This window comes from Pelodiscus sinensis, chromosome 20, assembly GCF_052426305.1.
Source record: "Pelodiscus sinensis isolate ZL-2025 chromosome 20, ASM5242630v1, whole genome shotgun sequence".
In the NCBI taxonomy this organism is placed as follows: domain Eukaryota; kingdom Metazoa; phylum Chordata; order Testudines; family Trionychidae; genus Pelodiscus; species Pelodiscus sinensis.
This window is the reverse complement of record NC_143071.1, coordinates 973701-994376: the sequence shown is the minus strand read 5'-3', so window position 1 is coordinate 994376 and position 20676 is coordinate 973701. Positions and strand designations below refer to the sequence as shown.

At 54.7% G+C, this 20676-nt stretch overlaps 1 protein-coding gene across 1 annotated transcript; it reads right to left on the bottom strand.

Annotated features, from left to right (window-relative positions):
- Positions 1-9450: 9450 nt before the first annotated feature.
- Positions 9451-19922, bottom strand: MAFG (MAF bZIP transcription factor G). The gene is made up of 3 exons (XM_075904206.2): positions 19759-19922; positions 13372-13433; positions 9451-13291 (listed from the first exon to the last, which is right to left on the bottom strand). The coding sequence occupies exons 2-3, from the start codon at positions 13405-13407 to the stop codon at positions 12839-12841; spliced, it is 489 nt and encodes a 162-aa protein (XP_075760321.1). The 5' UTR covers positions 13408-13433; positions 19759-19922; the 3' UTR covers positions 9451-12838.
- Between the last annotated feature and the right edge of the window lie 754 nt (positions 19923-20676).

The window sequence follows — 20676 nt, the reverse complement described above, 5'->3', positions numbered from 1 at the left end:
TATGGGTGGTGCCCCCAAGGACAAATAGGCTACGTCTAGACTGGCATGATTTTCCTCAAATGCTTTTAATGGAAAAGTTTTCCGTTAAAAGCATTTGCGGAAAAGCGCGTCTAGATTGGCACGGACGCTTTTCCGCAAAAGCACTTTTTGCAGAAAAGCATCCGTGCCAATCTAGATGCACTTTTGCGCAAAAAAGCCCTGATCGCCATTTTTGCGATCGTGGCTTTTTTGCGCAAAATAAATCTTGAGCTGTCTACGCTGGCCCGAACGGGAGCAGCATAGTATTTTCTCAAGAAGCACTGATTTCTTACATGAGATCATCAGTGTTCTCGCGGAAATTCAAGCGGCCAGTGAAGACAGCTGGCAAGTTTTTCCACAAAAGCAGCTGCTTTTGCGGAAAAACTTGCCAGTCTAGACACAGCCATATAGTCTAAGTCCATGGTCACCAACCTGTCAACTGGTTGATTGCGGGGATATGACCAGTCGATCGTGAGGCGTTCCAGGCCCCCCTCCCCTCATTTCCCTCACCACCAAGAAATAGTCTGCGCTCACACTACCTCCTGGGAAAGTGGAGGAAGCACGGGCTTCCTGCAGCATGGGAAGGGAAGTCCCACAGCTGTGCGTCGGGTCCGGTGTCTCAGGAAGCACGTGGGCTGCTTTTCCCCTCCCCTAACAGCTGGTGCACTTCCTGAGAAGTTGGATCTGGCACACAGCTGGGGACTTCCTTCCCCGTGTTTCCTGCCTTCCTTCCTGCGTGGGAGGTGGGGTGGGGAGAAGGAGGCCTAGGACTGCACGCTAGCTTCAACTTCTAAGGAAGCACACTGGCTGTCATGGGGAGGAGCAGCACGCACGCTCCTTGAGAAGTTGGAGCTGGTGTGCAGTCCCAGGCCGCCTCCTCCCCACCCTTGCCCGCACAAGAAGGAAGGCAGGAAGCACGAGGAAGGAAGTCCCCAGCTGTGTGCCAGATCCGACTTCTCAGGAAGCGCGCCAGCTGTTTGAGGAGGGGAGGAGCAGCACACGTGCTTGCTGAAACACCAGATCTAGACCTAGCATGCAGCCACAGGATCCCCAGGTACCAGCTGTGCTGTCCCTTCCCTCTCCCCCGGTCAGACCCGCACCAGCAACCTGCCCCAGCACCTTGCCCTGGCACTCACTAGCACCCTGGCCAGACACCCACCAGCACCCTGCCCTCTCCCTCCTGGCTAGACACCTACCCCCAGCTTGCTCCTGAATCCTATTTTCCACCCAAATTCTGCACCCCATCCCTATTCCCAGGGCTTGCCGAACAGCAGTGAACCCCACTCACCAGCCATGTGGTTCTGCACTGGCTCTTCTGGGGGTGTAATCTACATTGTTTGACAAGCCCTGCCTATTCCACTCACTGGCAGTCCTGTTCTGCACTCTGGATTCCCTCATTTTTGGCCCCAATTCAGAATGTAGAGGGGCCCACAAATTCCTCCAACCCTGGAACCCCAGAAGAGTTAATCTGGCCTGAGGCCTTGCACCGGGGCTGGAGTGAGGTATCTTAGTTGGGACCAGATCATTGAGACTTGATGGGGTTTTTTTTGGAGGGAGTGGGGGGAGAGAAGGGAGATCTCACTTGTGGTCTTCAACTGATTTTTCTGTGGGTAAGTGATCACTGACCCAAAACAGATTCCCAGCCCCTCCCATAAAGAACGACGTTCTGTTTGACAGATTTCATTTAAAAATGAAGCCTGGCCAACCAGCCCCTAATTGGGGCCAGCCCCCATCTGGCCACAGCATCGTAACACTCCTGTACCCCCCCGACCTCAAACCTGAGTCCTTCATATAGCTGAACCCCTTATCCTGAGCCTCATCCCCAAACTCCTGCACCCCCACATCCCCACTCTTCTGCCTCAACATTCCTACACCATCCACACACTGTAAACCTACCGAGCCCCTCATACACCCCATCCCAAACTCCTACACTCCCACATCCACAAGCCTTGTTTGGCACCCCAACCCTCTCCAGCCTGGAGCCCCCTCCCTGAGCCAGCATCCCCTTCTCCACCTCCTCCTGCACCCCAGTTCCCTCCCAGAACTTGCACTTCTCACCCCTTCCCACACCCACATCCCTTGTTCCCACACCTGTCTCAACCCAGCGAGAATGAGTAAGGGCTGGGGACAGCAAATGATGGAGAGGGTAGGGCCTCAAGGAAGGGGTGGGGTAGATCTTGGCTTGCCTGGGCATTTAAAAAGTGATCTTGGGTGTAAAAAGGTTGGGGACCACTGTTCTGAGGTGTTAAATACCTCCCCTATTACTGGGACAATGCGGGTGCCACCGATAGTCTTTTTAACCAGGTTTGCTTCCTTGTTTTCTCTGGAACCCACCCTTGACCCCTGGATTCGTTATTTAACAAATGAAGGTATGTGTCTTTGCTTAATAAAATGTCTCCAGGAATAGATGGTATAAGCCAAGAGGTCTGAAGGAACTTAAAATAGCGAGAGAGATGTAGCCGTGTTAGTCTGGTGTAGCTGAAACAAAATGCAGGACAATGTAGCACTTTAAAGACTAACAAGATGGTTTATTAGGTGATGAGCTATCATGGGCCAGACCCACTTCCTCAGATCAAATAGTGGAAGAAAATTGCCACAACCATATATACCAAAGGATACAATTAAAAAAAAAATGAACACATATGAGAAAGACAAATCAAATTTCAGAACAGAAGGGGGATGGGGAGGGGGAGGAAGGTAAATGTCTGTGAGCTAATGATATTAGAGGTGATAACTGGGGAAGCTATCTTTGTAATGGGTAAGATCATTAGATTCCTTATTCAGGCTCAGACGTAAAGTGTCGAATTTAAGCATGAATAACAGTTCAGAGGATTCTCTTTCAAGTGCAGTCTTGAAAGGCTTTTGAAGCAGGATGCAGGTAATTAAGTCGTTGAGACAGTGTCCTTTCTGGTTGAAATGGCAAGAAACTGTTTTCTCTTTGTGAGCCTGTCTAATGTCTGTTTTGTGGGCATTGATCCTTTGGCGAAGTGTCTGAGACGTTTGTCCAATGTACACAGATGGACATTTTCGGCACATGATAGCATAAATTATATTTCTGGATGCGCAGGAATATGTGTTCTTGATCTTATAACTCACTTGGTTAGGTCCAATAATGGTATCAGCAGAGTGAATATGTGGACAAAGCTGGCAACGGGGTTTGTTGCAAGGGAAGGTACCAGGGTTGGTATTAGTGTGGTATGTCCTGTGGTTATTGGTAAGAATCATTTTGAGGTTAGGTGGTTGTCTATAGGAGACTATGGGTCTGTCTCCCAGAGCCTTTTGGAGTTTAGTGTCCTGTTCCAGTATAGGCAGTAGTTTATTGATAATGTGTTGGACAGGTTTAAGTTGGGGGCTGTAGGTGATGACAAGTGGTGTTCTATTGTTGGTTTTCTTGGGTCTGTCTTGAAGTAGATGGTTTCTAGGTATTCATCTGGCTCTTTCAATTTGCTTTTTTATTTCTCTGGGTGGGTAGTTGAGGTTTATAAATGCTTGGTAGAGATCCTGAAGCTTCTGGTCTCTGTCAGTGGGATTAGAGCAGATGCGGTTGTATCGAAGGGCTTGGCTATAAACGATGGATCATATGGTATGTTCTGGATGGGAGCTAGAAGCACGTAGGTAACTGTATGAGTCAGTGGGTTTCCTGTAGAGGGTGGTGTCTAATTTTCCATTGCTGATTTGTACTATGGTGTCCAGGAAATGGATCTCTCGTGTAGAATGGTCCAGGCTGAGATTGATGGTGGGGTGTAGGTTGTTGAAATCTCTGTGGAATGTCTCCAGTATTTCTTGGCCATGCGTCCAGATCATAAAGATGTCATCAATGTAGCGTAAGCAGAGAAGGGGTAAAAGGGGACGGGAGTTGAGGAAACGTTGTTCTAGGTCAGCCATAAAGATGTTAGCATACTGTGGGGCCATGCGTATACCCATGGCTGTGCCGCTGATCTGGAGGTATAAATTGTTCTCAAACTGGAAATAATTGTGGGTGAGAACAAAGTTACATAGGTCTGCTATCAGGTTGGCAGAAACACTATCCCAGAGGACACCACTAATTGCTTGTAATCCGTCTTCATGTGGGATGTTGGTGTATAGAGCTTCTACATCCATGGTGGCAAGGATGGTGTTATTGGGGAGGTTATCGATGTTTTGTAGTTTCCTTAGGAAGTCAGTAGTGTCTCGGAGATAGCTGGGGGTGTTGGTTGCGTAGGGTTTGAGAAGAGAGTCTACATAGCTGGATAAACCAGTAGTGAGCGTGCCAATACCAGAGATGATGGGACGTCTGGGGTGTCCAGGTTTATGGATCTTGGGAAGCAGATAGAACAATCCTGGTCCGGGGTCAGAAGGGACTCATCACCTAATAAACCATCTTGTTAGTCTTTAAAGTGCTACATAGTCCTGTATTTTGAAGGAACTTAAATATTTTCAATTGCAGAACTAGTGGGGTACAAACTACCTCTGAAATCAGCTTCTGTACCAGGTGACTGGAGGGTAGCTAACTTGATGCCAGTTTTTAAAAAAGGCTCCAAAGGTGATCCTATCAAGTATAGGCCTGTGTGCCTAATCTCAGTATCAGTTAAATTCACTGGAAGTATAGTGAAAAGCAGAACTCTCCAATACACAGCTGAAGAAGTATGTTAGTGAAGAACCACCATAGCATTTGTACCCGTCCCTCACCGATCTGAGAGAATTTTGAGGGATAAACAAGTCCGTGGCAAGAGTGACCAGTGGATAGCACCAACACTTTCTGAAAACCTAAATGCAAGAGCCCTCCCAAAGACTCTTAGGTAAAGTAGGCAGTTGTAAGAAAAGAGGGAAGATCTTCACAGGGATCAATAGCTGATTAAAAGACAGAAAACAAAGAGTAGCAGTAAATAGTAATTTCTCATAGTGGAATGAGGAACAGTGTTCCTCCAAAATCTGTACTGGGACCAGTGCTGTTCACTATAGCCATAAATAACATGGAAAAGGGGGTAAACAGCAAGGTGGAAGTGTTTGCAGAAGATACAACATTCCCAAAGATAAGTCGTCCAAAGTTGACTGAAGAATTACAAGGGGGTTTAATTATACTGGGTGCTTGGGCAACAAAATAGCAGAAGAAATTAACTGTTGCTAGATACAAAGTAATGCACATTAGAAAATCCCAATTACGCATTCAAAATGGAGTCTACATTAGAGAGATCTTGGCATCATTATTGATAGTTTTCTGAAAACATCTGCTCAGTATGCAATGGCAAGTCAGAAAAATGCCAACAGTGTTAGGAACCATAAGGAAGAAGATAAATAAGATGACAAACTATCATTGCCACTATATAAATCCATGGTACACCAACACCTTGAATACTGCATGCAGTTCTGATTGTCCCATCTTGAAAAAAGGTATATTAGTATTGGAAAAAGCATACAGAAAGGAAGACATGACTAGCGGTATGGAAGAGTTTCCATGTGAGATTAAAAAACTGTTCAGCTTGGAAAAGAAATGTCTGAGGAATACAAGAGCTCCCACTCTAGATATGTGAAAGTCTATGGATAGTGCAGAGAAACTGGATAAGGGTTTTTTATCCCATCATAACACAAGAACCAGGCTCACCCAACAACATGTGTAGGCAGCAGGTTTAAAGTAAACATAAGTACTTCCTCACCCAGTGCAGTCAGCCTGTGGAACTGGTTGCCAGGGGCTGTTGAAGGCCGAAAGTATAACTGGGTTCAGCAAAGAATTGACAAGATCATGGAGAATGGGTCCATCAATGGCCACTTGCCAGAGTGGGCAAGGATCCAACCGCACACTAGTCCCAGCTTCTGACAGGCAGACGGTTGTGGATGGATCACTGGATAAATTGCCTCTTCTGTTGATTCCCTCTGAAATCTTCTCAGCAGTTTATGGCAGATGCAGCAGACTTGGCTAGGTAGACCAATGATCTATGGCTATTGGTAATTCTATTGCCGTTGGCCACTGGCTTAGGGGAGTGTGGCTATTCGTATGCCCCCATTATAGTCTTATGCAACCAAAGGCAGCAGTGAGTTGCAGGCACCTCATGGCGTATTTGCGATTGGGATAGGTCAGAGCCAACCCTGCCTGCTCAGTGAAGCTCACAAATCCATGGGCACATTCTAAGTTGGATAGAATTTGCCTGTGTCTTCGGCCACCTTGCCCTCCCCGTGCTTTTGTCCCCACTACCACCCCAACCCTCCTCCGCCCCCATCATCATAGCTCAGGCACTAGTCAGTGTTCAGAATGAGAACTGGGCAAAAGGATACTGTGAAATTCTGGGCTTTGATTCTTTGCATCTTGGAGCTTGTGCTCTAGGTTTTTCTTCTCCTTTTGCTGCCCAACTGCCAACCAGTGTTCCCTGGAAACAGAGCAGTCGGTCAGCCACCCTCCAGAGATTCAAATGACACCTAGATGATTAGCAGAGCATCTACAGGTAGGTTTGTGTTGGTTGGTGGTGCACAGTCAAATGCCTCAGTGTACCCAGAAACAAATTATTTCACACATGGATGGAAAAGATTAGAGGGAACATTGCCCTCTAGACAGTTATAGCATCAGAGTGTATTCCCCTAAGTGGATAGGCACAAAGGCTAGTGGTATAAGGGAGATACATGAGGTAATACCTTAGGGTGCATCTACACAGCAGGGCTACATTCAAAATAAGCTACGCAATTGAGCTACACAATTAGCGTAGCTCAAGTTGGAATAGCTTATTTTGAATTGGGGCACATCTACACAGCACTGATTTCAAAATAGAGCACTCTTCCTCCGACTTCCTGTTCTCTCAATTCTCGTAAAACGAGGGTTCCAGGAGTCCTCCGGCTGGACATTATTTCAACATTGTGTCAAAGTAACTGCTGGTGTGGAGACACGCACTTCGTTATTTTGAAATAAATTATTCAAACACAACAGTGCTGTTTAGATGCACCCATAGTGATAAAGGAACATGCAGGATGTTCGTGGAAAGGAAAAAGCTGTAGAGTTCACAGAACTTATGTTCAGGGCAAGGGGAAGGTAAGCAGAGGAAATAGCCAAATCCAACGGGAGACAAATCGTTACACATAAGTGCTTCACACCTGCCGTAGGAGACCACTTACCCTGATAAAATGAAGTGGACATAACTAAGGGTTATGTTAAAAATTATTGTAGTGAGTCACCAGTCAGTGTGTCTGTTAAATCCATGGTTTTAGTGTCCAGCGGCGCTATGGCATTAAGTTCCCAGGCTAAGATAAGGGATCTTATCTCAAGAACTGTGACCCCAGGAGGTGCAATGTACAACTTAATTTCCCACAAATAAGTCACCACTTGCCCAACAGTGAAACTGGTATAAAAGCTGCATAAGCCAGACCCCTGACAAATCAGCGTCTGCCAAGTGGAAGAATCAGCAGAGCATCGTAAGAGTTAGGAACAAACCTGACCACCAGCTGCCGCCACATCCCCAGGAAAGATGCTCCGGAATGGGTCTCTTTAAAAGATGTTTATTGGTCATATACAAAATAAAGAAAGCCTCATATCAACAAACATACACTATATACAGAAATAAATTAACACCACCTCCAAAGGGGCCGCGACAGCAAATCCCCGACAGTTATCAACAGATACCTATCTACAGATGGTTAAAGGACAATAATTTAGTAATAAATACTGATTATTAGCTGGACTTGGCTCTGTTAGCGAAAAGCCTTGGTCTGAACATTTTATTACACCCCTGTCACAGAGATCACACCCCATTTCTAAATCTGTACAAGTTAGATTCTGTTTAATAAAATAGTTTCCATTTTAGGGTATTTTTAAAACGGAAAAGAAGCAAATTCATGATTCAGCCCTGAGCCTGGCAGGCCCAGGACTCACGTTTGACACTGCAGGGCGGCAGCCCCTTGTTCCGGCACTTTGTGCTCAGGTTATTTCTCCAACAACATTCCAGTTTGGCCAAGGGTGTAATAAACTCGGGCAGACTGCAGTGAGGGCACCCTCAAGGCAGGGCTCAGCATCTGACAGCTTCTCCCTTGCAACAGGGCAAGGACTCCACTCCCACAGCCCCACCAGCAGGTGCTGGGATTCATGGCTGCACAATATTGCCCTCCACGGAGGAGTGGGTGTTGTGGAAGCCCCAGGCAGGAACAGCGGCTGCAGAATCCTTCGCACAGGCTGCAGCCAGATGGTTCATACACAAGCATCCAAAGCTCACTCGCACCTGCAGACAGCCCACCTGACAGCTCCCTGCCACCCACTGAGCAGAGCGTAGTCCCCACCAGGCTGCCCCAGGAACCTGCCAGCTCTGCAGCTCAACGGGGCCCACCTCTACCACCTCACCTCTGAGCAGGGAAGGAGTCTCACTGCACCCACAGGCCCCCCCCGGGTTCCCAGGTAGGCTTGTGTTTCTCCGGCTGGTGCACATCCACACATGCCTCAGTGCAGATAATTTATTCCACACAGATGGAAACAATCCACATCTGGACAGAAAAGATTAGAGGGAAATTGGCCCCTGCACCCTTCCCTTTACTATGGTAGGAGGCGGCAGCGTGCCCTGGCAGGAAGGGAACCTTCCTCTGAGGTGAGAGCATTAGTGTCTGTTCCTGCCAGAGAAACCAGAGCCTGAGGCACAAGCTTTGTTCGGGAAGAGCACAGTCCCCTCCCAGCAGGCTGGTGAAGGATGGGCCACAGCCCCCATCTAACCATTCCCCGCTGGCCTCAGGCGGGGGGGGTAGGGGGAAGGCAAGGGCAGCTCCGCTCACTAAAGGTTGGAGAAGGTAGGCGACCCCCCACCCCATGCATTTTACACCAGAGCCACAGGGACAGTGGTGACCATCCAGGATGTCACATGCACACACCAGCCAACCCACAGGGAGTGCTCTGCGTTTCCCCCACCACCACCCAGCAGTCCTAGCTCTTGCCTGCACACTGCAGTCTGCCTCTTCCTCTCCCTAAAGAGAAATATCCATCAATGTTGCATAAGCCAAGAGATCACTTTACACAATTCACCACAACACACACAAGTCCCTGTGCACGCCCAGCTGTGCAAGGGAGGATACACTTCACGGGTTCGCTTTGCAGCCAGGCTAGGAGCAAAACCCCCACCCGCTGCATCAGAGAGGTACCAGGGGACGGAGAAAAAACACAACACCCTTCACAGCAGGAAACCAAATGAACAAGCACCTGGAAAACAAGAACGGCCACACTCTGACACGCTATATAGGAGAGAGCGAGTGAGAATCAAGTGAAGGGCTGGGGCCGACTCACAGTGGGGCAATCCACAAACACAAGCTGACTGGTGCTGGGGTGGGGGCACCCCCGTTAGCGTTAGTGGGGATTCCCTGAACATTCAGACTCTTACTTCACTAAAAGCCAAGAACCAAATCATGCCAATGGCTGACACGAGGCAGAGCCCAGCCCGGAGCCCCTCCGCCACACTGGTCACTGAGGGCACAGCCGAGCCCGGAGCCCCCCGGAGCCCCTCCGCCACGCCGGTCACTGACAGGGCAGAGGCCAGCCCTGGAGCCGCCCGGAGCCCCTCCGCCACGCCGGTCACTGACAGGGCAGAGGCCAGCCCTGGAGCCGCCCGGAGCCCCTCCGCCACGCCGGTCACTGACAGGGCAGAGGCCAGCCCTGGAGCCGCCCGGAGCCCCTCCGCCACGCCGGTCACTGACAGGGCAGAGGCCAGCCCTGGAGCCGCCCGGAGCCCCTCCGCCACGCCGGTCACTGACAGGGCAGAGGCCAGCCCTGGAGCCGCCCGGAGCCCCTCCGCCACGCCGGTCACTGACAGGGCAGAGGCCAGCCCTGGAGCCGCCCGGAGCCCCTCCGCCACGCCGGTCACTGACAGGGCAGAGGCCAGCCCTGGAGCCGCCCGGAGCCCCTCCGCCACGCCGGTCACTGACAGGGCAGAGCAGCAAGCCCAGAGGAGGGAAGCAACTTGCCTAAGGTCACACCTGGAGCCCGTGGCCACACCAAGAGGGGATCCCAGGAGTCCTGGCTCCTAGCACTCAGTTCATTGCTCCACATCACACAGCTACAGCTTTGTGTCTTTGCTCCTAAACCCCTGGGCAGAGATGTGACATCACTGAATAGGCTCGTCACAGCCAGGGAGTTTGGGGTGGCAGACTAAGCAGCACAGTAAAAAGAAATCTCAAGAAGAGCCGAGTCTGAGCCAGCGCTCCCTGCGCCCAGCCCCAAAGGATCCTCCCAGGAAAGGCCTCAGGCCGCCTCTGAAGACGGAGGAAGGGCGAGGGGTCAGCCAGGGAGGGACGTGCCAGGCTGTTAAATCAGGGTTGGAGGACAGAAGGGGACTGGCAGCCACTCCCGGGGCGCTCTGGCCATGGCACCTTCCCCAGCAGAGAGTCGCCACCTGCGCCTGCCATTGCACAAAGCCTGATGGGGCCTCCTCAAAGCAAAGCCAGCTGGGGGTGGAGCACAGCACCCACCTTGCTATGACCCCCCCGCAATGCCAGGCTTGCTCGGACCTCGTGGGTCTTCCGGGCTCTTTTCAGGGGGCTGCGCTTGAAGACCCTGCAGTCAGCACCTTGTGAGTGGTGGCAGGAGAAAGGCGCCAGAAGGCCGGGAGTGAAATCCGCAGGGGCCACGCTGCACCCAGAACAGCCACTAGCCCTTCTGGAGAGCTGGTCTCAGCTGTTCATGAGGACTAGAGGAAACCCCATGGCTTGGCAGGGGGACATGGGAGACCCCCCTGCCCCATGTAACCCACTGGGAACAGCTTCCTCCTGGATCCCTGACTAGAGCAAAGCAGAAAAACCCTCAAGCTCTCGAGCAAGGGTGGACTGAATGGAAAATCCTCTGAAATCTCTGCCCATGGGGGGCATGAACTCTGTGCCCAGCCAGAGAAGCTCAGCACCATGAACAGGCCCCGAAGCTGGCGCTGCAGCTGAGCCCAGCACCAACCTACTGCGTTCCCTGCACTCAGCCAACATCCAGCAGCCCAGAGAGCAGCCTGTCAGGCTGGTCTCTCCCCACTGCCTGGGGGAACAGGCTTCCCGGGGTGGGGGGGCTCCAGACGTGGGATAGCACGGTGGTTCTGTCGCGTCACCCGCCGCCCGCCCGACCTACCCGTCGCGCCTAGAAGCTGCACGAGGGAGCTGTACCCTGGCTTCCCTCTCAGTACTATGCAGACGCGACAGCAAGAGTCCAGCACCATGCCCCATGCAACTTCCTGCCCTGCTCAAATGCACAGTGAGGCTCATGGCCAGCACGTCAAGTCCTGATCTCAGGGCCCAACAGGAAACCAAAGCCCAGAGCTACTTCCCAGTCGCCTCCTGAGCAGCCTCCTTTCCCCTGCTCCAAGCAGGGGAGAGAGTCTGCGGCGTTCTGGTACCGGAGCTATCAAGGAACCCCAGCAGCAGCTGGGCCTCTGAGGAGGCTGGCTGCCTCCCGGTAGGGAGACAGGCAGCAGGGCTGTCCAAGAGCCCTGTGCAGAAGGAGAGGTGCCCGGATACCATTGGCTCACCCCCAGCCAGTTGTTCTGGCTTCCCGTTAGAGGCTCTTGATCTTCGCTGGTTGGGGGCCCAGCACAGGGCCCAAGCCCCTCCTGGGAAGCGAAGGCAGCGCAGACAGGACAGCAAGGCAGCAATTGGCACCATCACAGCGCAGCACCACACGAGCGCTCAGAGCACGGCCAGGCAGCACAGTGGGAACAGGGCGGAAGCCAGCAAGTGCAAGAATAAGTCACTTTTGGTACAATTGCAAAAAAGGTATCAAACAGGACTTGCCTTTTTTTGTCTTTTTCTACGTTTTATAAATAAAGTCTGAGAACTCTGTATAAAAACGAACCTCGGAGCCTCAGAGCAGGCAGGAGGCTCATGAGAAACTTGAAAATTATTTGTCTTATTTACTTTTCAGCTAGCAGAGTCTGAGAATATTTTTCCACTTATATGGTCAAATATTCCCGCTGGCTCTGGTAAAAAAGCTGACTATAAATATGATCTCCCCTCTGTCTGATTTTTAAACTTTGATAAGGTAAGAACTCTTAAAATGAATGTCTCTCTCTTTAAACAACAGGACTATTTAAGCACAAACTGGTTGTGTAAACCAAACGGGAGACACACGATACCCTCAACAGCTAGGAGAAACTAGGGATTTTGGTCTTGTTCAGTGCAGCATGTTAGGCACAAAACTGGCCTGCAGTCACCAGGGTTTCTCTTCCTCCCCACATTGCTGGCCCCCACAGTGCCCTCGTCTGGCTCGCCTCCCTCCCCGGCCACAAAGCAGAGACCCAGGGGACTGCAGTCTCCTCCCTCCCCCGAATTATCATGGGTGTGACTGGCACAGGGAGCATCACAAGGAAGCCTGCCTTCCAGACACAGGTGGGATGCTAGAAGTGAACACAAACTCCTCCCCACGGCGACCACGCGGACGCGAGACACAAGCAGCAGATTTGAACACCTGGCAACCAGGCCCCGAGATACGCGACTTGGAAGTCTAGTGGAATAAATCCTTCGGAAGTGACTGAAACCGGGGATCCCAACTCCCTGCCCCAGAACCTCTCTGCCCTCCCATGCCCCATCCCACTGGAAAGGGGCACGGGCCCCAGTCACCCTCCTTCCTCCATGCAGGGTGGAATTTCTTTGGCTAGAGCACCACGGTCTCTGTCCTGAGGACGCCCCAGAGGGCTGTGGACCCCTAGGCGGGAGGCGCGCTGTGCAGGAGGGGGTGTTGCCGCTGGGCACAGCAATCTGAACAAGACACGACACAGAACTGGAGTGGTCAGCAGGCCGGCCGAGCAGAGAGGAGGGAGTCCTGACCCACGAGGAAAGGGGCTTGTGCTTCGGGGGTGCCGGGTTAGCTTTGTGCCTAACTGCTCTGCACAGACAAGCCCAGGCAGCACTCGCTTCACTAAGACCGGGCGTCCGTTTTGGATTTCACTATTGTGATGACACTGGTGGTGGCGACTTTGCCAGGGACAAGGGGCCCCATGCTGGACGTGATGGGGCCCCATGCAGGAGCCACCGGGCTCCGGGCCACGGTTCTGGCAAAGTTCTGGAGCGCCTCATATTTGGAGCGGAGGGCATCAAGTTCCAGTTTCATGCTGGCATTCTCGGAGGCCAGCTTCTCCACCTCCTGCTGCAGCTCCGCCTTCTGCTTTTCCAGCTCCTCCTTCTGGGTGACACGCTTGACCCGGCAGCTGGCCGCGTAGCCTCGGTTCTTCAGCGTGCGCCGGCGCTGCTTCAGCTGGATGATCTCCTCCTTGGACAGGCCCCGCAGATGCTGGTTCAGCTCCCGCACAGACATGGTCACCAGCTCCTCATCTGTCAAGCTGGTCCCATTCTCGCCCGGCTCCCGCTTCACCTGTGGGAAGGGGGACACATGCTTATTGCCATCCCCGCAGAGCGCCCGCAGGGTCACCCGGGCCCCGGGGCCCCCTTTACCTTCAAGGCTTTGTTTGCTTGGTTGGGGGTCGTCATAACACGAGAGCCTTGTCGGTCAGGATCTGAAAGAAAGGAGGGGAAGGTCAGAGCCTGGCCCGTGGCATCTGCTCCCCAGGGCGCCCTGCCCCTGCCCAGCACCCCGGGACCTGGGCAAAGTCTTAGTGGGCACCTGCCTCCCAGTCCAACCAGACACCCCCGCAGATCCTGCCGCTGCTCATCTCTCCTCTTCACCCAGCACCCGCGCAGACCTGAGCCAAATGCTGGCGGGGGCGGGGGGGGGAGGGATTAAGAACAGGGGAGGAGTCTCAGTACAAGGAAGCCACATCTTTAAAAATAGCCTGGCAGGCAGCAGGCTGGGTCCTGAGCATGGCTGCTCCCAGCCTGTCATGCTGACTCAGCACATTGGCAACCTCTGAGCCGCTCTGCCACCTCGAGCACAACCAACCCCGCCTCAGTCAGTGGCCTCCCTCACCCGTAACCCTTTCCGGCTGGGGCCAGGGAGTCCAGGGCAGCCGGCCAGCAAAGGCCAAGGGATGGGGACTGCACAAGCCACTGGCTCTGCTCCAATCCCTGGCTGGGCAGCACGAGTCACCACCCTCAACCTGCACTGTCCCTCTTGCCCCACAGGCCACTCCTCTGCCGCACGTAGTGACTAAGCATCCTGAGGATGCTCCAACTCTGCAGGGCCCTCAGCAGGGGGCTGCTCCAGCCCGGTCAGGGTGGGACCACTCCAGTCCAGCTGGCCCCCCATCTGCCCCATTGTTTCACCGGTTGACTGATTCACCGGATTTTGCATCCTTCCTGTAGCCTGGATCTAGCTTGTTCCAGGTAAAACACTGACCCCAGGCTGAAAATCGGACACACACACGGCACCAAATGGCAAGTCATGGCAACTCCAGCGACTGCAGCTCAGACATCCAGCCAAGCACCACCAGAGAAAGGCTTCGGCCTGCCCCGAGATTGGCAGACAGGCAGGGCACAGGTGCTTCTACATGGCAAGGAACTTGTGCCCCGAGGACAGAGCCTTCGCCACTCACCAGATGCCAACCGTGCTGGTACAAAAGGTCATTTCTGCCAGCCCAGCTCTGCAAGAAACTGCTGCACAAAGAGCAGGCCCTGGCAGGACGGTCTGATGGGAAACCGGCACCTGCTTCGTGCAATGCGTCCTTCCCTTCCTCCTCATGCTGGGAGCCCTGAATCTCTCTGCCTCCCCCCCCATGGACTCGGGGGGGGGGGGGGGGAAGGCTCCTGCTGGCAGGAGCTGCAAGAACTGCAGGGGAGGCACTTTCACATTTGCAGCCCATACAAACACACGGGTTGAATTCAGTCTTGGCACTGATCTCCGAACATTGACTGTCCTGCCGATAATCCCAAGCAGAGTGTTAATGGAGGCAGGAGACAGACAGGTTCACGCACTCGCAGGGTCTACGCTGCCCAGCAAGGCCCCTCAGCTCTCCGGTAAGTCTGTCCCGGGCAGTGTTTCCACATGCCCCTTTCCTGCTACCCCAGAGGATCCCCGCGGGCGGACAGGCTGTTTGAACGCACTGGGCCCAGGAACAGGTGCTATAATCCTTCCTGGCCCTTGAGCTCCCGAAATCTCACATCCCTGGACAACTGGTCCCAGGCCGGAGAGTCACCCTGAGACGAGTTAGGGGCAGGTGGGAGCTGAAAGGACCCAGGGGAGGGGGAGGCAGTGGCTGGGTGCTCCCAAGCACTGCGGGTGGGAGGGCGGGAGAAAGAGCAACAGCTTGGAAAGGTGCCAAGGAGCCGCTGAGAACAGTTAACTCTTCCTTGTGTCTGAGTTAAACGGTTCAAACAGAAGGGACCCGATCTGCCAGGCCTCCAGCGCAGCCCAGCGCCTCTGCCGGGGCACAGGAGTCCAGCTGAAAGCATCTGATGAGTCCGCCCCCCCCAAGAGGGGCCATGGTGCCCATCCTCAGGCACGGAGACTGGGGGAAGGCTGGCTGGCCACTTGCCAGGGCTGACAGGAAGGCCCCAGGCAGGCCTGCGGGGAGACTGACAGGACACTCAGAACAAGCTTGTCCAAGGTCCCAGACTGCCAATGTCTTGGCCTTTCAATGGCTTCCTGAAGAACAATCACCCGGAAGAGCGCCAAGCGCGTCGGCTCCAAGGGGAAAATGCAGCCTCAACACATTTCCCCAGGACTCCAAAGGCCTGAACTCAGCACTAGCACAGCCAATTCTCTCCTCAGCTAAAAGCGGCACAGCAGAGCTGACAGCAGAACGCATGATTCAACACAGGCCCCATTCTCAGCATTCCCGATTCACAGAACTGTGCCACCAAACTAGTGTAAACACGCTGACGTCACCCCTTCCAGCAGCGCAGCCAGCTGGAGACAGCTCCGCCAGGGGAGGCCCATCCACAAGGGACGTCGACGGAGCGACGCAGTGAGGGCTTCTGCAGGGGACTGGCAGCCACAGTTGTCCAGGGGTGTGACCGCAGGCAGGGCCCTGCTGGGATATTCGCTCTGACTGGACAAGCAGAAGTGGAGACTGTACTTCTCATTTCTTCACATCACCCCCCACTCATGCTGCAGCAGAACTAGTGCCCAGAGCATCTCTGCAGTGTAGCGAACACAGCGGAGCCGAGTCTCCGATACTCCTTTGCCCAGCGCGTTCGCCCCTCCCTGAACGCACAGCTCTGCTGCGAAGGGGAAGAGGAAGGGGCCCAAGACAGTGCACAGCAGAGGCCTTCCCAGCTTCGAGCAGCAAACCTTTATGGAATAAGCGGCCGCCTGAGAAGCCCGTCTCCCAGGAGAGGAAATGCCAGGCCACAAGGAGGGAGAGCAATTCCGCGCTAAGCAGGACCCTCAGTCTGCCCTGAAACCTGACAGGGAAGGTTCCAGTAGCACTTTCTGCTCCCACCGCAAGCAGCTAAACCCCCTCAACCCCTCCAAACCTTGCTAAGAACATAAGAATGGCCAGACTGGGTCAGACCAATAGTCCATCCCGCCCAGTGTCCTGCCTGCCCACGGTGGCCGATGCCAGATGCACCAGAGGGAGGGATCACAACAGGTCATCTCGTGATTCCTCCCGTCACTCACCTCCAGAGAAACAGAGGCCAGGGACCCCATTCCTACCCAGCCTGGCTAGTAGCCATTGACGGACCTGACCTCCATGAATCTATCTAGCTCCTTTTTGAAGCTCTGGGCAGGGGACTAAGCATCAGCCAGCAGCGCGTCTTTCCATAAGTAGCATTTGCTTCACACTTCTCCCTCAAACCTGGCCACTGGCCGGGCTCAGGAAAGCCCCCAAAGTCCAGTTCTTAGACCCCACTGTAGGATGCAGTGCGCCTCAGTGCCGCTAAGCCCTTCCCCCAAGGAAATGTCAACAGCAATGCAGAACAAACACGCACTCTCCCCCAGTGGTACAATGTGCAGCAGCTGCCCCAGCACAGAAGCTTTCACCCCAAGTGAAAACAGGAGACAGCAGCCCAAGTCGGGTCCCTGGGGCACAGAGACAAGCAAATGTTCAGGAGAAAGACAGGAGGGATGCAGCTTCTTGGCTTGTCCTTTTCTCTAGCAGTTATGGTCACAGGCAGGCCAAAGCGAAAGCAGTCCAGCCTCTGAGGTGACTGAAGAAAGTCCTGTCAGGTCTCACTGACACCTCACGCAAGCCCAGCCATCACCTCTCAGCTCAGAGCCCCATACCATTGCAGTGGAATTACTGGCTAGCAGACTGTGGGACACCGCAGGTTCATTGGCTCTAGCAGAGTCCTCCTGCAGCGTACATCTTCACAGCCAAAGGAATCCTACAGGCAGCTCTTCACACACACCTACCCCAGCCAGGGGAGCTGGGAGAGCCAGCAGGAGCCTGCACCTTTGCTGACCACCCAGATAAGAGGGAGAGCACATGCTGCAAAGACTAACATTCTAGTAAATTCCCAACATGTAGGATAACTTGGGGCAGAGGCCATACATGTAATAAAACCATCCACCAGAATAACAGACCATGCTTATCTGGACCCTTCCTGTCCCTCCCTCTCCCTCCCCTTCCCCCGCTCCCTCAAACTCTGAGCATGTTTAGGTCAGGAAACAGGCCTTCTGCAGGGCTTGGAAGTGCCTGGTGCATTTTAGGGGCTACTGCACTCAAAGCAACAAACATGAGGGTTCACCCCGATACTGGAAAGCGTGACCAAGCATTCTGAACACAGGACTGGGAAGCAAAACACCCAAATCCTCCTCTTGGCTCTGCACTTACTGTGTGGCTTTGGGGGTGTTTCCACTTCTGCAGTGCGAGGTTGCTTGCCTGGTAGCTGGGAGCTTAATTCATTAACGTTTTGTACTAACTGACATTATGAATAAATGTCTTGCTACTACTATACGGTTCGGTTTGATAGGTAGGAGCTTTAGAAAAGTTGTGTGTGGGCTGGGAAACTTAACACAATGGCTGACATTGTGTCAACTCTGTTTCTATGGCAATGTGTTTTTAAAGATCACGCAAATGGAGTTAGGACTTGTCTACACTTACAGTCAGGCGCAGGAGAACACACCACAGTGGGCTACTTATTCCACAGCTGGTCATTGAAGGATTTCTCACACTTTCCTCTAAAGCAACTGGTTCTGGTTGCTGTCAAAGACTGGACTAGACAGACCACTGGCCTGAGCCAGTCTGGCCATTCCTGAATTCCTATAGGCACTGCACATACACCTAGAAGTAGGCAAGTATCTGCCATGTGCTTTTAAAGCTTTTGGCAAGACGTCCTGGAGAATCACAAAACATCCTTCAAATTACTCTGTAGCAATTAATTCACAGACTGGCTGTTATTGTAAAACTCAGATGCACCCTTGACAGAGCTGGTCAAGGGCCTTTAGTAAAGCAAAGGCACCCCTGACCCTGGGCATAGCTACCAGAGGTGTCAGGCCTGACCCCACTTGTTTTGTTCTTCTGCCTTGTGGCCTCAGCATTCAGCCTTAGCAGAAATCTTGCTCAGGGAGAGATGGTGCACTTGTTGCACACAGAGTTTTTGGCTATTACCCAAGGCTCCCTGGTGTCCCACAATGGTGGGGTTAGTTGATTTCTGGGCACTTTGAGTAGATCTGTAGCACAGCTTTCCCCTTTATGCTTACATTAAGGGCATGCTAGCCCCCTCAGACCAGCCCTTGAAAGAGTTGTATTTAGGGGTATGAGGAGCATGCGTAGCTCTGGGGCCCTGCTGGTGACTAGGGGAAGACTACTGCCCTAGCAGCTGAATCACCTGGAACACTAGTGAGGCAGGAGAGGAGCACAGGGTGTTCCAAGTACACACAAGCATGGGAGAGGTACCCAGAGCAGCCTGCTGGTCTCACAGCAGGAGCCCAGCCCCAGGGCTGGTTCTGACCTGGAAGTGTGCTCAGAATCCGCACTATGCCCCCCCAGCACAGCCGCCCGTCTCTACGCCCCTCACCCCCCAAACCTACGGTCTGTAACTCCCCCATTCGCCCTGCTGCCCGCAGCCCCTCCCGGCAGCGCCGCACACGAGGGGAGACCTGTCTCCATGACACCGCCCCCCTCGGCGATGAGTCAGCGTGTCAGCCTCGGACGCCCTCCCCATCCATTTGCAGACACGGACCGACCAACACGCCGGCCCCGGTCCACGAGTCCCTCCCTCCCTCCCGCCGAGCGCCCCCTTGGCACCGTCTACCCGGTGACCTCATGCTGATGAGTCAGCAGCGTCTGCTCAGCAAGCACAAGGGGCGCGGGGCGGGGGGCGCGGGGCAGGCACCGGCAGCTCGGAACCCCCCGCCCGGCGCGACCCGCAGCGGCCCCCGACCTGCCTGCGCATCGCGCGGGGCAACAGCAGCGAGCAGGCATCACGCGTCCGCCCCAGCGAGCCGGGAAGGGGGGGCTCGCCGCTTGCTCCCCCCCGGAAGGGGGGCTCCCTACTCTCCCCCCCCCAGTTTTCCACGGAAGGGGGCGCCCCGCTCTCTTCCCCACCGCGGTCTCCTCCTTCCCCCCCCACGTTCCCGAGGGGGCTCCCGGCGCTCTCCCCCGCCCCCCGGAAAGGCGGGGGGGTCCCTGCCCCCCCCAGGCCCGGGGCAGAGCGGGGGCCCCCGGAAAGGCGGGGGGTCCCTGCCCCCCCCCAGGCCCGGGGCAGAGCGGGGGCCCCCGGAAAGGCGGGGGGGCCTCTGCCCCCCCAAGGCCCGGGGCAGAGCGGGGGCCCCCGGAAAGGCGGGGGGGCCTCTGCCCCCCCCAAGGCCCGGGGCAGAGCGGGGGCCCCCGGAAAGGCGGGGGGGTCCCTGCCCCCCCCAAGGCCCGGGGCAGAGCGGGGGCCCCCGGAAAGGCGGGGGGGTCCCTGCCCCCCCCAAGGCCCGGGGCAGAGCGGGGGCCCCCGGAAAGGCGGGGGGTCCCTGCCCCCCCCATGGCCCGGGCCCCGCCGCGCGCTCACCCGCCTCACGGTGCGGCCGGGGCTGGGAGGGACCGAGACTCCGAGATCCGCCGCCACCCGCCGCCGCTCACGGACACGTCACGTGATGTTTGGGTCACGTGGCTCCATTCATGAAGCGCCCGGCGCAACCGCCCCGAGCCTTAAAGGGAAGGAGGCTGCGGCCATTAGTGTCGGGGTAAAAAAAAGACAAGGGGCAGGCGGGGCCTTAAAGGGAAGGGGGCGGGGCGGGGCTCGGCTCGCCTGGCCACGTGCTGCGGGCAGCGTGCGCGGGAGCAGCTGAGCCGGGCCGCCCCACGTGGCGCATAAGGGGGCACGCGGCTCGAGGCAGTTGGGCGGGGTTGCTGCGTGTCCGGGCCGGGGGCGGGGCTCGGCTTAGGTGGGAGCCGGGAGGCGGGGCCTGCGCTGCCCCCCAGCTCAGAGCTGCAGGGGGGGGGGGGGGGCAGCACACACAGCCCAGGGGGCCCGGCCTTGCTAGCTGCAGTTACACCGTGACGGGGGACTCAGTCATCCCCCCCCCCCTCCCCCGGGGAGCTGGTGGAATCTCCCTCTCTGGAGATATTTCAGAACAGGTTAGTGGCCTCTCGAGGTCCCTTCCAGTCCTATGATTCTATGATCCAATTAGCATCATTAGCTTGGGTCCTGCGCTTGACAGGTGGGTTCTGCTTACAGTAATTCCTCATTTAACACTAAACACTGTTTCTGAAAATGTTCATGCTGAGCAAAAATGTGCTATGGAGTCAATTTTCCCATTAAAAAGAATGGAAAAGGTGGGGGTTGCATTTCAGGTGGTGGTGGCAAAGTCAATTTTTTGTTGGTGCTGGGTCGGCAACGTCAGCACTAGGTATCTAGCACCACAAGTCGCCTGGTTTGTTAAAACACAAAGATAAACACGAGTGAGCGGAGAAGCACTGTGATCAC

What these genes read in the sequence shown, in the direction of transcription:
- MAFG (XM_075904206.2), bottom strand. Translation starts at nt 13,407, where the DNA reads ATGACGACCCCCAACCAAGCAAACAAAGCCTTGAAG. An exon ending in AAGCAAACAAAGCCTTGAAG is followed by an intron (nt 13,292 to 13,371) that starts GTAAAGGGGGCC and finishes CCCTTCCCACAG; the next exon opens with GTGAAGCGGGAGCCGGGCGA.